We start from the raw sequence: 13,974 nt of genomic DNA, 5'->3' as shown, positions 1-13,974 counted from the left end.
GTAATGAGATGTGGTTGCCTTAACTTTAATGACTCTAGGATACATGGCTTCACTTACACAATATTGAGGATGGAGTAATGTCACTAATAGTTAACAATAACAAACCAAAGACTACATTCGTTGAAGTAAAATAAATTGAAGAAGATTTTCTCTAAATTCATATAAAGTCAAAAATCCACCAAATTCACATTAATGAAACTTTATTTGAATTTTTTAAAACTAATGTTATCAACTTGATCAATTATCTCTCAAAAGTTTTGTTCTCTAGCATAAACAAGTGACCTAAAACAAAGGAAGGAGCAAGAAAATAAAAATTATGGTATTCATACACCGTTTCAGTTGGAAATAAGAATATTCAACTATCAATTAAAACATATTTTTCCATTGTTAGATGACTCCTAACGAAGATCAACTTCATATAAGGTAGGTTGTTATTATGTTTACAGTTAATTCATATATGTTATTTATTAATGTTTCAAACCGATTCATTATGGGTTGGTGGATTCAATCTATCTTCTCATAAAACCTTTTGCTTTGTTTTGCATAGTACGTAGTTTAACACTTTGATTTAAAGTTTTTAATTCAAATCTATGGAAACCTTCACTGCAATTACCCCTTAAATTATTTAAAAGTTGAATCAATATGAAATAAGTGAGTAATGGCTTTATCTTGTCTAATCTTAAATTAAACATGCAATATCAACATATAAGCAACATTTATTTAACTACATATCAATTAAGCTCAAATGAAAGTTCAAACTATTCAAAATATATAAATATGATGCTAACTACATTTATTTAGAATAGCTTAGCAAGTATATAACAATAAAAATATATTTGACAAGAATAAAATAAAAACATAACATTGTTGAGCATCATATTGTATATTAACAATAACTCAAAAATCACATAATACACTTAGTAATCACAATCACAACCAAAAAAAAGTATTAAGCTTAATTTTCAATCCAAATCCCCTCACAATCAGTACGCATACAAATTTCATCATAATCTTCAACTTCATCAAAAGACTTAATATTAGGCATCCCATTCGCAAATGGGTGATGCTCCATACAATTGTCGGCTATGTTGTCATCACCTTCTATGTCAAACAACTCCATTTTTGGCCTTGATAATACAATAGACCATCTTGGATCAACTTGATCTTCTACATAAAAAACTTGTTGAGCTTGCGTTGCCAAAATGAAAGGATCTGATTTATGTCCTATCTTGCTCAAATCAACTAATGTAAAACCAAGCTCATCAACTTTGACACCATTCTTGCTATCAACCCAATCACACTTAAAAACACAAATGTTAAACATGTTATAATCAAGGTCCCATATCTCTGTGATAATGCCATAAAAACACATGTCACCAAGCACAGGATTCTTATCTTTGGAACTTGCAATTTGCATGGTCGATGCCACAATACTAACACCACTATTTTGGTTGACTCGTGCCTCATCACGGTTCTTGATGTGGTAACGACAACCATGAATGATATATCCAGGGTACGTAAGAACTTGTTGTCTTGGTCCTTGTGCCAGCCACTTAAGTTCCTTTTCAATAGGTTCTTTCTTACTTATGTCATCTGAAACCTGTAAGGTTCATTAATGATATGTAAGTTAATGTAATTTAAATTTTGTAAGCATTAAATTTTAAGGGGAGTATGAATAGTTTCATACCTTTTTTCTAAGCCAATGACTAAATGTGCGCACATGTTCATCCTCTAGCCACTTTACTCTCTTTGATTGACGAGGATATTTTGTCTTCAAATATTTCATATGTTCACTATCAAGCAAAAATAGGCAAGTCATGGTTTGTATAAACATTAGTTAAAGTTTTAAAATCATATATTCACATATATGACACTTACTCAATAAACGGTTGTACAATGGTTGTATTTTGTAGAACATAATGATGTGCTTGCTCCACCAATTTATAATCATGAATAGTTATTGCACGACCACCAAGTAATGGTTTCCCACATTTCCATTCATCTTTCATACTAGAAGGAATCCCAATTGCATCCATGCCCGATAAATACTCTGTACAAAACTCTAAGGCTTCCTCTGCGATATAGCACTCAGCAATGCACCCTTCTGGACGATTATGATTTCGAACATAACCCTTGAGGACTTTCATGTACCTTTCAAATGGGTACATCCATCTCATATACACTGGTCCACATAATCTAACCTCTCTTACCAAATGCACTGTTAAATGAAGCATGATGTCAAAGATGGAAGGTGGAAAATACTTCTTTAGCAAGCACAAAGTCACCACTATGTCCTGTTGTATATCATTCAATCTTGACACGTCCACCACCTTTGCACAAAGTGCATTAAAGAAAAAACACAATCTTGTAATGGCATATCTGACATGCTTAGGCAACACGGATCTTATTGCTACTGGTAGTAGTTGCTGCATAAGTGCATGATAATCATGGGACTTAAGACCATTAAGCTTTAGCTCTTCCATGGACACAAGGTTTCTAAAGTTTGAACAATAACATTCTGGAACCTTCAAATCAGCTAAAGTCTGCAATACTATTTTCTTCTCCTTTCTACTAAGAGTATAGCATGCAGGAGGAAGATAAGTTCGCTTCAACCCAAACCTTGGTGCTAAGTCAGGCCTTAAGCCCATTTTGAGAAGATCAAGTCGAGACTTTACTCCATCCTTTGTTTTACCTGGAATGTTAAGCAAAGTTCCAATGATGCTCTCGCAAACATTCTTCTCTATATGCATGACATCCAAGTTGTGTCGGATATAAAAATATCTCCAATATTCAAGTTCAAAAAATATAGACTTCTTTTTCCAGCAACTTGTCGGATTAGCAAAGGATTCACATTGTTTAGCCTTTTTTTTTTTCCCCCATGAGTTATGAATCATATCAACCTTTGTAAATATTTCATCTCCAGTAAGTTCTTTTGGAGGTAACCTAAACTCTTGTTCACCATTAAATGCCTTCTTTTGCTTTCTAAATGGATGGTTGCATGGAAGAAATCTTCTATGCCCGGTGTATGAGTTCTTATTCCCATGTTTTAGCCAATGTGAATTTGTTTCTTCACCACATATTGGACAAGCATAATATCCCTTAACGGTGCACCCAGACAAGTTTCCATATGCAGGGAAATCATTAATCGTCCATAACAAAATAGCCTTTAATGTGAAGAACTCTTGTTGATGTGCATCATAGGCTGTCACCCCTACCTCCCACAATGTTTTCAAATCATCGACTAATGGTGCCAAATAAACATCGATATCCTTACCAGGTTGTCGTGGTCCTGATATTAGTAAAGATAACATCATAAATTTCCTCTTCATGCATAACCAAGGGGGAAGGTTGTAAGTTATTGTGAGAACAGGCCAACAACTATGCCTACTGGTCATGGAGCTATGAGGATTGATACCATCTGCTGAAATGTCAAGTCTAAGGTTCCTACAATCCGAAGCAAATTCAGGCCACATTTGGTTCACTAGTTGCCATGTTGGGGAATCCACTGGGTGTCGAAGTTTACCATTATTTTCTCTTCCTTGTGCATGCCATTTTAAGTCTTTTGCTATTTTGGGAGATTGAAACATCCTCTTAAACCTAGGGATGGGTGGGAAATACCACAACACTTTTGCAGGAATCCTCTTAGTGTTTCTTGCCCCTGCCTTGTTTACCTTCCACCTTGACATTCCACAAGTAGGACATGAAGATGCTTCATTTAACTCATTCCTGTATAGTATGCAATCATTTGGGCATGCATGTATCTTTTTGTATTCCATCCCTAATGCATTCAATGTTTTCTTTGCCTCATACATGGATAAGGGCATCTCATTGTTGACCGGCAGCATATCCCCTAATATTTGGAGTAAATCTGAGAAGCTTTTATCTGACCACCCATACCGTGCCTTCACATTGTACAATTTAACTAGTGCAGAAAGTTTTGTGAACTTTATACAACTAGGATACAAAGGTTTTTCAGCATCTTCAAGCAATTTTTTAAATGACATTGGGTCTGTCATAAACTCATCTTCTATAGCATGAACCATTTCTACTGTACTAGCAACATCACCACAATCCATCGTGTCATAACGTTGTGCCATTTCAGTTGGTTGGCTACTAGTAGGACCTGCTTCTCCATGCCAATACCATGTACAATAACTCTGGTCAATTCCATTGAAAAACATATGTTCCCGAATCTTGTTAGGTGTATGATGTATTAAGTTTCCACATCGCATACAAGGACAACGAATTCCACGTTGATTGGGACAATGTTCTAATGCAAAATTAATGAAGTATTCAACTCCTTCCTCGTACTCCCTTGACATTCTATCTTTAGACATCCAACTTCGATCCATTCTATGATTCAAATACACAATGAATTAATCATGAGGAATTTTAACATTAGAATCAACTTGTTAAGAGTAAGGGCTCTTGCTCTATGCATTAGACCTTTTTTTTTTTTTGTCTACAAAAGCAATTGTTTTAACACTTTTGAAATGTTAATGTTGTATCATATATCAAAATGATTCATCATGTAATATATCCATGTTGTCTACAAGTATATGAAAATGGGGTAGTTAATTATAAAAATTGTCTTATTCAATTCATGTCATTGTAGTTAATACCACAAATTATCAATTTAAAATTTCTATTACTTCATGATATTTCATCTTATTAAATACATTTAATTTCATTAGGTATTGAACCAAAGTAATAAATGTGGTTCTCTTATAGAATTATGATCCTATCTAGTTGATGTGCTACCATGCAAATGAGAAATAAATATATCTTACATTTGTTTAAGTCTTTATTCACTCTCGAATCGTCAAAGATAATTTATTATGCATATTTCTGTAAAATTAAAATAAAATTATATATCAAAATATTAAACCAAGAAAGATAATTAGCTCTCATGATTCTATCTTGTTAAACTAATATCAACTTATACTACATGTCTTATGCATTCTAACATCTCCAACTTCCTAGTTTAGGTGGTGGTTCCTATCCCATATAGGAATACATAATCCCTACATGTCAACAACTATTATGTTTCGTTTCATTTTAGAAAAATTTCGGCAGCATTTCCCTATAGTTCTCCAAGTACACAAAATGGAGAAGGCATATTATTCAGCCTTGTCCAAATATGCACCCAGAGAACAAAAGGAACGACTGTCGAAATTTCTAAAAAATGAACCAAGCATAAGAGCGTAACTTCAAAGATATTATGTTTTCCTTATATTGTCCAATTGGACAATTCAAGCATCATTTGTAGAAAAAAAATAGTCTCATTCACATGCTAGACAAATTTAGAAGTTGTCAACTTCAAAGTTGTTTATCAATGAACCATTTTCATTCTTTGACAACTTAAATGTCCTTAGCATGTAATAAGAGAATTTTTTTGTCATACAAGGATGCTAGAATGGGAACTCTAATGTTTCATCCATGAACTTATTTAAATCCTATCTAAGTATCCTAAACACATTAAAATGTAATACATTTAAATCATTTAACATATTTGTTATTTGCCTAGTAGAAGAAAAAAGAAATATATTTACTTGAAAACTCATGAGTAGGGAAATTTCATTAGACTTGGCAACAAAAAAACAGAAGTTAATACTCAAAATATAAAGTCATCAACTTCACAGGCAAACCCATACATAGATGATAATGTAGGCCATTTAAGTTTCTAAAATAAGCAATATTCTTTACAATACTAATGAGCAAGTTAAATAATAATAATAATATGTAATAACAATGAGCCTTTGTCCTTCGAAAAAAAAAATTAGAGATAGTAATATTTTAAAAAGAAAATGTCAAAGAATGTGGAAATTCATAATCAAAGGAGTTTAGTCTTTTCATAACATATCCCTAATCATACATCATATAAATTTTTTTTTTTGGATTTAGTAGGTCACAAGAGTTGTTGATTCTTATGAGGTTTAAGGACACAAAGCATATATTAGTGTTATTGACAAGTTCAATTAGCCACCAATTTGATACAAGCTATTTTAGTGTTGGAAACAATAGAGATCTCGTTTCTTTGAATGGTTAACTCTACTTGATCCACATTATATAATTGCTGAAAGTTTTGAATACCACAAGTGATTATTTAACAGGAAAGAGAGTTTTCTTAGGCAATATCCCAATAGTTATGAAGTTCATTGCTCTTTTTATGGCATCCAAACATGGTTTCTAGACTTGAAGACCATATGATTTTGATATATATACCATTAAAAAAAATTGTAACTCATTAAATAACCTCACATTCAATGGAATCAAATTAAATCCAAAGTAAACCCACCTACTAGACCAAATCTACTAACCACCTAATAACTCAATTGCAAGTTTGATTAGTTATGTTCATTTTCCTTTAAAAAAAATAAAGTATTGAGAAGTTAGAGTTTCATTGCAAAGTATAGAGAAAGAGAAACCGGAGAGAGTAAAGAATCACCTTAACAAGACTTGTCCCTTGAAATTGTCCTCTAGTGATTGAGAGATTAAAAAGCTAACCCATGATTAAGAGGACCTGCATTTTTGGTACAAGGAGATAAACTTTTAAACAACAAATAGAACATCAAAGGGAGAACAATAGCTAGAATAGGCAAAAGCTTTTTTTAGATGCAGACAAACTTGTTAACTACATACAAATAGAACATCAAATGGAAAACAGTAGCTGGAATAGGTAAAAGCTTCTCTTAGATCTTTGAGTAGAGAATGAAGAAGGAGATGGAAAAAAAAAAATCCTTATGTCCCTAGATTGAATATCTTTAAAGCAAACAAATAGTGTGGAAATGAGTTATCAATGGAGGAAAGTGCAATAGATGAAGAGTTAGAAATATGCATACTAAAATTTTAATACTTTGAAACTGGCACCTGAACTAGTCTTTGATATTTGAGAAGGAACATCACCAATTTCCATTAAAACTCTTAGTTCTTTTTCCCCTTGTTTGTTGGTTTTTTTCTCTTTTAGGTTTCATGTTTCTTATTGTACTTTTAGGCTAAAAAATAAGATCATCATTAAGTACCAATGCAGTTTGACAAAGGTTTGCTTTATTTCTATAATGGGTTGGAAATTTTGGACCATTATTACATAGCAATAAAATATTTTATAATGAATTTTGTAATAAATACATTAAAATTATAAAATATCCATTTTAATTTATTTATGATATTCATTTATAATCTTTTTCTTTCAATAATTTTAGAAGTTTCATATTTCATGTTTATCTTTTTTATAGATACACATTTTTATTAATAAATAATTTTACCATAAAATTTGTCATATTTTTTTAATACAAAGTTTTTTCATTGCTTTCATAATAATTCTAAATAAAATACTATTTTAATTCATCTATAAGAATTATATTGAATCTATTTAAATATTTTATATGAATTTATATTAAAATGAAATCTCTTTTAAATTAAAGTGACTTAGTTTTGGATTTTACTTTCTGTCATTATTAGGATGTATGATACAAAAATTAACTTTATTTATTCTATCAATTTAGATTCAAGCTTAAGTCATATTTATAAAGGGGAAAGTTGTGTATAGGCTTCCATATGATAAATATATGGTTTTGAATTTTAATTTCCGAAATTACCCTTAAAGCTTCCCACCGGAAAAAAAATTTTCTCTCTCTTGGGGTTAGGGGTCTCCCTACCGGAATTTTTTTTTTTTTCTCTCTTGGGGGCGCACGGCAGATCCAAGATCCAAAAAACATGGGGAGCAAAAAAACAACAATTTTTTTGGTTTTCCTTGGGGGTTTTGCAAGAATTTTCTCGGAAAGCAAACGAGGATGGGGCGGGGCGGCGGCAGAAAACGAATGCGAGGGGGGAGGGGGGACGACGGCGGCAGATCCAGAAAACACGGGAGCAAAAAATGGGAGAAGCAATTTTTTTGGTTTGCAACCATCCCGGAAAACGAATGCAAGGGGGAGGAGGGGAAGGAGAGGGCGGCAGCGATGGAGTTGAAAACACGGGAGCAAAAAAAAAGCAATTTTTTTTGTTTGCATGGTTCCCGAAAAACGAATGCCGGAGGGTGGGGTGGCGCGGCGACACTTGAAAACACAAGAGCAGGCGGCGACAACAGATCTAGAGAAATTAGGGAGAAAAAAATGCATTTTTTTTTGTTTTCCTTGGGGTTTTTGTATGGATATTTTCGGAAATCAAACGAGGGTGAATTTTCCCGGAAAAAGAATGAGGGAGGAGATCCATAAAACACGGGAGCCAAAAAAAAAAGCAATTTCTTTTGTTTGCATGGTTCCCGGAAAACGAACAGGGGAGCGGCGGTGGCAACAGCGACGGCGGCAGAGACTCAAAACGCAGGGAGAAGAAAAAAAAAGCAAATATATATATATATATATATATATAATATTTCAGAAATTTATAAAATAAAGGGCAATTTCGGAAATTAAAATATGAACAGTAAATCCTAACCAAGGCGGGATACAAAAGCTATCCGTCGTTTTTTTTTTTAAAAAAAAACATAAGATGCTATTCGGTAAGCTTATCATGATTTGCAGGCCAAGGTTGTGTTTTTCAGCCTGGGTCAAAAATCGTGGATTTAGGGTTCAGGAAATTTAAATCCAATGGCACAAAAGCAAAGAGACCCCTAGAACAAATCCAGAAAACACAGGGAGCAAAAAAAAAAGCAATATTTTTGGTTTTCCTTGGGGGTTTTGCGTGGATTTTCTCGGAAATCAAAGGAGGATGAATCTTCCCGGAAATCGAATGGGGGATGGATTTTCTTAGGAATCAAACAAGGATTGCAAAAATAATAATAATAATAATAATAACCTGATTAGATTAGTACCTGGGAGGAATGAGAGTGGCAGAGGAAAACAAGGGCCTTTTTAGGGATTCTCTTGTCTGGAAGGCAACTTCAGAAATGGCTTCTTGATGCCCGAGTCAGAGAAGTGGGTGGACTTTTGATTTTTAGATTTAGTAGAGATATCTGGAAGGCAACTTTAGAAATGGCTTCTTGATGCCCGAGCCAGTGAAGTGGATGACCTTTTGATTTTTAGATTTAGTAGAGATAAAAAAAACAAATTATGAGAACAATTTTCCTCACTCTATATAAATAATTATTAAGAATAACAATTCTCCACTTCCCATTAGTCATGCAGCCAATAAGCACTTGATAGCACTCAATAGTTAGGATGATGATGACGTGAATCCACTACCTCCAAGGCTCCTAACCTTCTCTAACATTGAATTTACACTTGCTGGCTGGGAGGATAACATGTCCAATTTATTTTTCAATGAACTCTTTGTCATGCTTCTTGCAGTTTTGGAATTAAGTAAATATATATTCATTTAGTATCTCACTACCAAGACCACCATTTGGAATAATAGGATATTTTAAAAAAAACTACATTTTCTAATATAAAATATATATAAATTTAAATTACATAACATACCAAAAAAGGACTTATACAGTTTTAATATAATTTTTTTTTAATTTCATATTCTTCCATTTTCTCTCCCCTAATTTTCTTAACAAGACATTTCATTTGAAAAATTCAAGATGAAAATGAAATTTTAAAGCTCATTATATTAATCTATTTTTTTTAAATGGGGAATGAGAAAAATCAATGTACTTTGAAGAACTGAAATAATATATAATAGTATTACAACTTAACCATTAAACACCCAAAATTAAAATTTAAATAAGGAGGTGCATTCATCCATCTCTTATAATTATTATAATAAATGTAAAGACAAACACATAGAGAATCGTAAAACAAAAAGAAAGATTAAAAAGAGAGAAAATGAAAAAAAATAAAAATAAACTAATCTCAAAACAGACATCTTGTACTTGGAGAGAGAACATTTTGTTTTACTAGATAAGACAAGTTAGTCAATCATAACAATATTTTCTAATACTACTACCATTCAAACTATAGTTTCATTTTTAAAAACTAAAAATTATTTTTAGAAATTAACATCATTATCATACAATTGTTTTCTCATAGGGAACTTCTTAAGAGAAAATTTTGCCCATATTTAAAAAAAAAATACACGAAAAGATTAAATAAATCAAAAATCATAAAATACAAATAAAGGAAAACACAATACTGTAAAATTATATTTAGCTCCATCTAGTTTTCATTTGATAGTTAGTTAAACACGATTTATATTTGTTTTCCAATAAATTCTTATTTATAATTTAATATGCCATCCTAATACAATAATATATAAGAAACATAATGAATTTCTACATCTTATTTAATTTATATATTAGCATTTTAAGTATAATCCTAATGAAAACATTTTTTACCAAGTGATTATGTATATGGTAACGTGTTTTTTTTCTTAGAATATTATAAATCCTCTATTTTGTTCTCTTGACACATTCCATATAGGATTGTTTTCCTATATTCTTTTACCCTTTAGTGTGCAATTGTAGTCATTTTTTGAGTTGTTTTGAACTCTTATTGATGGTTCACTAAGACTATATCGATCACTAGTTTTAGATTTTTAATGAGATATTTTGGAGAGACTAAGTGGATCCCAATTTTGTCTGTAGTTACCCTTAATTCTTAGTTTAGGACTTTGTTTTTTTTTTTTTTTTCTTATTGATTTACAACATATTTAAGTTTGTTTAGAATTCTAAAACCTTAATTCTTACAAATAAATTCATGTTTTAAAATAATATATTATTGATTTCATTTTCTTTAAAAATATGAATTGCAATAAGAGTTTTGATAATGAATTGGAATGAGTTTTTTTTTTGTTTTTTTTAAATAAATTAATAAGATTCAAGTTTTTTTTAATTTGTTAACTTTATCTTATAAATTATAGAAATTGAGCTATTAATCAATATATTGAATGATTCAATTGAAAAATAATATGTTAAAGTTATTAAATATATATTCTAAGATTTATTTTATGATAAAATAATTTTCCTTTTTAACATTACAAGAATCCTAAATCAAAATAAAGATTTGAGTTTATTAATATATCAAAGCAGTTCTCCTTTTAATACTTTATGAACCAAAAACAAAAGTAAAATTTGAGTTGATTATGATTATCTAATTCATGTCTTAAAATATAAAATAAAATGTGTTATTTTTTTTATAATAAACATGTCAAGATAATTATTATTTTTAGATATCATGAATCATAAGTAAAGTCCATATATGATATTAAAATTCACACATCAAAATATAAAATAAATTAATTTTTTAAATAAAAAAAAAATGTAACTTGTATGCTTTTATGAAGTATTTATATTTAGCCTTCATATAATTTAAAACAAGGCAAACACACCTTAATCTAACCCAAGCGTCAACCATCCAACAATAGTCTCCATAGGTAGTTAGCCTAGCTTCCCATTTCTCTCACCCATCAATCGTGTTTTCTTGCTATTTGATATGGCTGAAAACGTATCTTAACCCATGAGCCATACCACCCTCTCTTTAAAGCTTATTTTTAGTTGCTCAAGACAAGTATGTCAGGCCATGCCATACCCTGCAACAGCCTATCCTTTATAGGCAATCAAAAAACCTATCCCTACCACCTTCACATCAACCGTCTTTCTTCTATCACAGCCCATGCTTTGGGCTGCCCAAAATCCATCTGTCACAATGAATAGCCATCCATGCTTGCCATCCACTAATTCTCCCTCCCTATCCCTCCGCACATGCACATTTTGATCAGCACCGCCACTGTGATTCTGTCTCTTCTTTCCTCAAACTGAACACCATAGCAGTTTCCCAGCCTCACTGTGATTCCGTCTCTTCTTTCCTTCAAACTGAACACCATAGCACTTTCAATATGCAGCAAATGATCAGTGAAGAGGTGGCTGGGATGGCTCGACCCGAACGTTTTTTGGCTCATCATGTCGAACTCAGTTGTCAACTCCATCGGAAGTCACCACGGGTAAGTCGACATGCAACTATTGTTCAGCTCTTGTTTTAGATATTAATTGTTGAATTAAAAGAGTATTTCAAGATTTATGCTTATGGGTGTTTTTTGGTGGGTTTTTCTGGAAAAGGGAAAAAAAAAATTATATCAATGTTTTAAATACCCGATGGAGTCATGCAGTCAGGTCTTGTGTTTGTCATGGGGGGATGACGACATGGACAATGATAGAAATGGCAGCAGCGGCTCCCAGCGTCGAGAATGCCTAGAGAGGAATGACGACGGCGTCAAGAAGGAGAAAGAATAACGCTGGTGTCGGGGTGTGTGTTGTTTCTTTGAAAAAAAAAACACCCGTTGGGGACCGACCATACCTGTGCGTTAGCGACGTTGCTCAAGAATTTATTGGGTATGCTAATTGATATTGTTCCTGGTGCAATGATGAATCCAGCACTTCAAGTCTCTCTTAATTTGGAGTTTGTGCACTTGATGAAAAGAATTCAAAAAATTATAGTTGTGATAAAAATTCTAATATTTTATGTAAGACTTTCTATTTCAAATAAAAAATAAGAACTATGTACAAGCATGCACTAAATTTCTTAAATTAAAATTGGTATAGAATAATTATGTTGGTTTCTTCTTTACCCGTAATTATATTTTTTTTGAGTTCTCTCTAGATAAACTAAATGCATTGGTTTTTCCTTTATACACAATTAAATTTATGAACAAATCCAGCACTTCAAGTCTCTCTTAATTTGGAGTTTGTGCACTTGATGAAAAAAATTCAAAAAATTATAGTTGTGAGGAAAAGGAAAAACAATATAGTTAATCTAAACAAATTTTGGTCCGAAAAGTTTTAATACTGATTTAGTCTACTTTTGAGTTTCAAACTATTTTTAATCTAAAAAAATTCTAATTTTGATGCAATTTAAACATCCAAATAAATTTCAGTTCATAAAGTGTCAAGCTTCTGATATTAGGGTGACAGTGACACGTAAAAAAGGGTGAAAATATAGTAGAAAGGAGGGTGTCAGATATGGACGAGGATGAGGACATCGTGTACAATGAAGCTACTATTGCGGAAAGGATAATGAGGATGGTGAGAATAGTGAGAACAAGCACTTTGTGGATACTCATATGAATAATTAAATGATGATTTTATTTACGAGGCCAATGTTGAACTCAGTCTTGTGGACATGTTAGCCTTCTGCGGACCTGGCTACTTCGACCCAAAATTCATCATCTGTGGTCAACATGTCTTGATTCCTTTTGTTTAAAATCTAAAAAAATAATTACGATTTAGAAATAATTTTTTCTTAGGGTTATTTGGATAAATGTATGACTCAAAACAACCTTCTCATCATTGTAAAGACTTGTGAGGCCACATTCTCTGAGGAATTGAGCGGGGGTTGCTGGCCCATTCAACTCTCTCTCTAACTTTCTATCTTTGTCGCACAAAATTCTTGACTTCTAATGGAATTTTTCTATTTTTTACTCCAGGGCTATGGGAAGAGCTCTAGCTGCAACCCAAGTTCAATTATTTTTTGGATTGGGCTTTGCTTGGTCCACCTCAAAGCTGATCTTTAAGTGGGGTTGGGGCTTTTGCAACTTGGGCCCATTTGTTTGGTGGATTGGGCACAGGAATGGTCAGTCATATCAGTTTTGATGAAACCAGGACACACATGAAGCTTCCCAAATGCAGACACGTTCACCATTCTTCCTGAATATGGAAAAAAAACCCTCCGAAATAAGGGGAGAAACCACCCAGAAAGTTTCTTCCATTAATGAGAAATGGGAATACCATTGTTTCTCTCCTTATTGTTTCGAAAGATAATATTCCATTGTTGGAAGTCATATCAATGGTAGCGAAACCAGGACAAAAACAATGGACGTAGAAACAGGGATACAATTTAGCAATGATCCTTGTGTTTATTGACAGCTTACCTTGGAGAATAATATGCAGATGTATGAGTTGGCCATGTTTTGGCGTGTTGTGATGTACGTGTGAGGATGCGGCGCCTTGAAGTGTAAGTGGACAATTTGTATTTCATAAGAAACAGGTCATTGTAAATGAGATCAGTGCGCCGCCCTTGACCAGATGTGGAAGCCTTGAAT

General features: G+C 32.5%; 1 protein-coding gene and 1 long non-coding RNA gene across 2 annotated transcripts; one reads left to right on the top strand and one right to left on the bottom strand.

Moving 5' to 3' along the window:
• Positions 1 to 955: 955 nt before the first annotated feature.
• LOC132253826 (uncharacterized) lies at positions 956 to 4,097 on the bottom strand. The gene is made up of 3 exons (XM_059737061.1): positions 1,879 to 4,097; positions 1,688 to 1,793; positions 956 to 1,600 (listed from the first exon to the last, which is right to left on the bottom strand). The coding sequence occupies exons 1-3, from the start codon at positions 4,095 to 4,097 to the stop codon at positions 956 to 958; spliced, it is 2,970 nt and encodes a 989-aa protein (XP_059593044.1).
• Positions 4,098 to 11,558: 7,461 nt separating this feature from the next.
• Positions 11,559 to 12,483, top strand: LOC109122634 (uncharacterized). Its single transcript, XR_002030071.2, has 2 exons — positions 11,559 to 11,880; positions 11,996 to 12,483. It is a non-coding gene; the product is annotated as an uncharacterized LOC109122634 (long non-coding RNA).
• Positions 12,484 to 13,974: the final 1,491 nt, after the last annotated feature.

This window comes from Vitis vinifera, chromosome 5, assembly GCF_030704535.1.
Source record: "Vitis vinifera cultivar Pinot Noir 40024 chromosome 5, ASM3070453v1".
In the NCBI taxonomy this organism is placed as follows: Eukaryota; Viridiplantae; Streptophyta; class Magnoliopsida; order Vitales; family Vitaceae; genus Vitis; species Vitis vinifera.
Note: the sequence above shows the minus strand (reverse complement) of the source record. Positions and strands in the feature narration are given on the sequence as shown.

What these genes read in the sequence shown, in the direction of transcription:
- LOC132253826 (XM_059737061.1), bottom strand. Translation starts at nt 4,097, where the DNA reads ATGGCACAACGTTATGACACGATGGATTGTGGTGATGTTGCTAGTACA. An exon ending in ATTGTACAACCGTTTATTGA is followed by an intron (nt 1,794 to 1,878) that starts GTAAGTGTCATA and finishes TTTGCTTGATAG; the next exon opens with TGAACATATGAAATATTTGA. An exon ending in GTCATTGGCTTAGAAAAAAG is followed by an intron (nt 1,601 to 1,687) that starts GTATGAAACTAT and finishes TGAACCTTACAG; the next exon opens with GTTTCAGATGACATAAGTAA.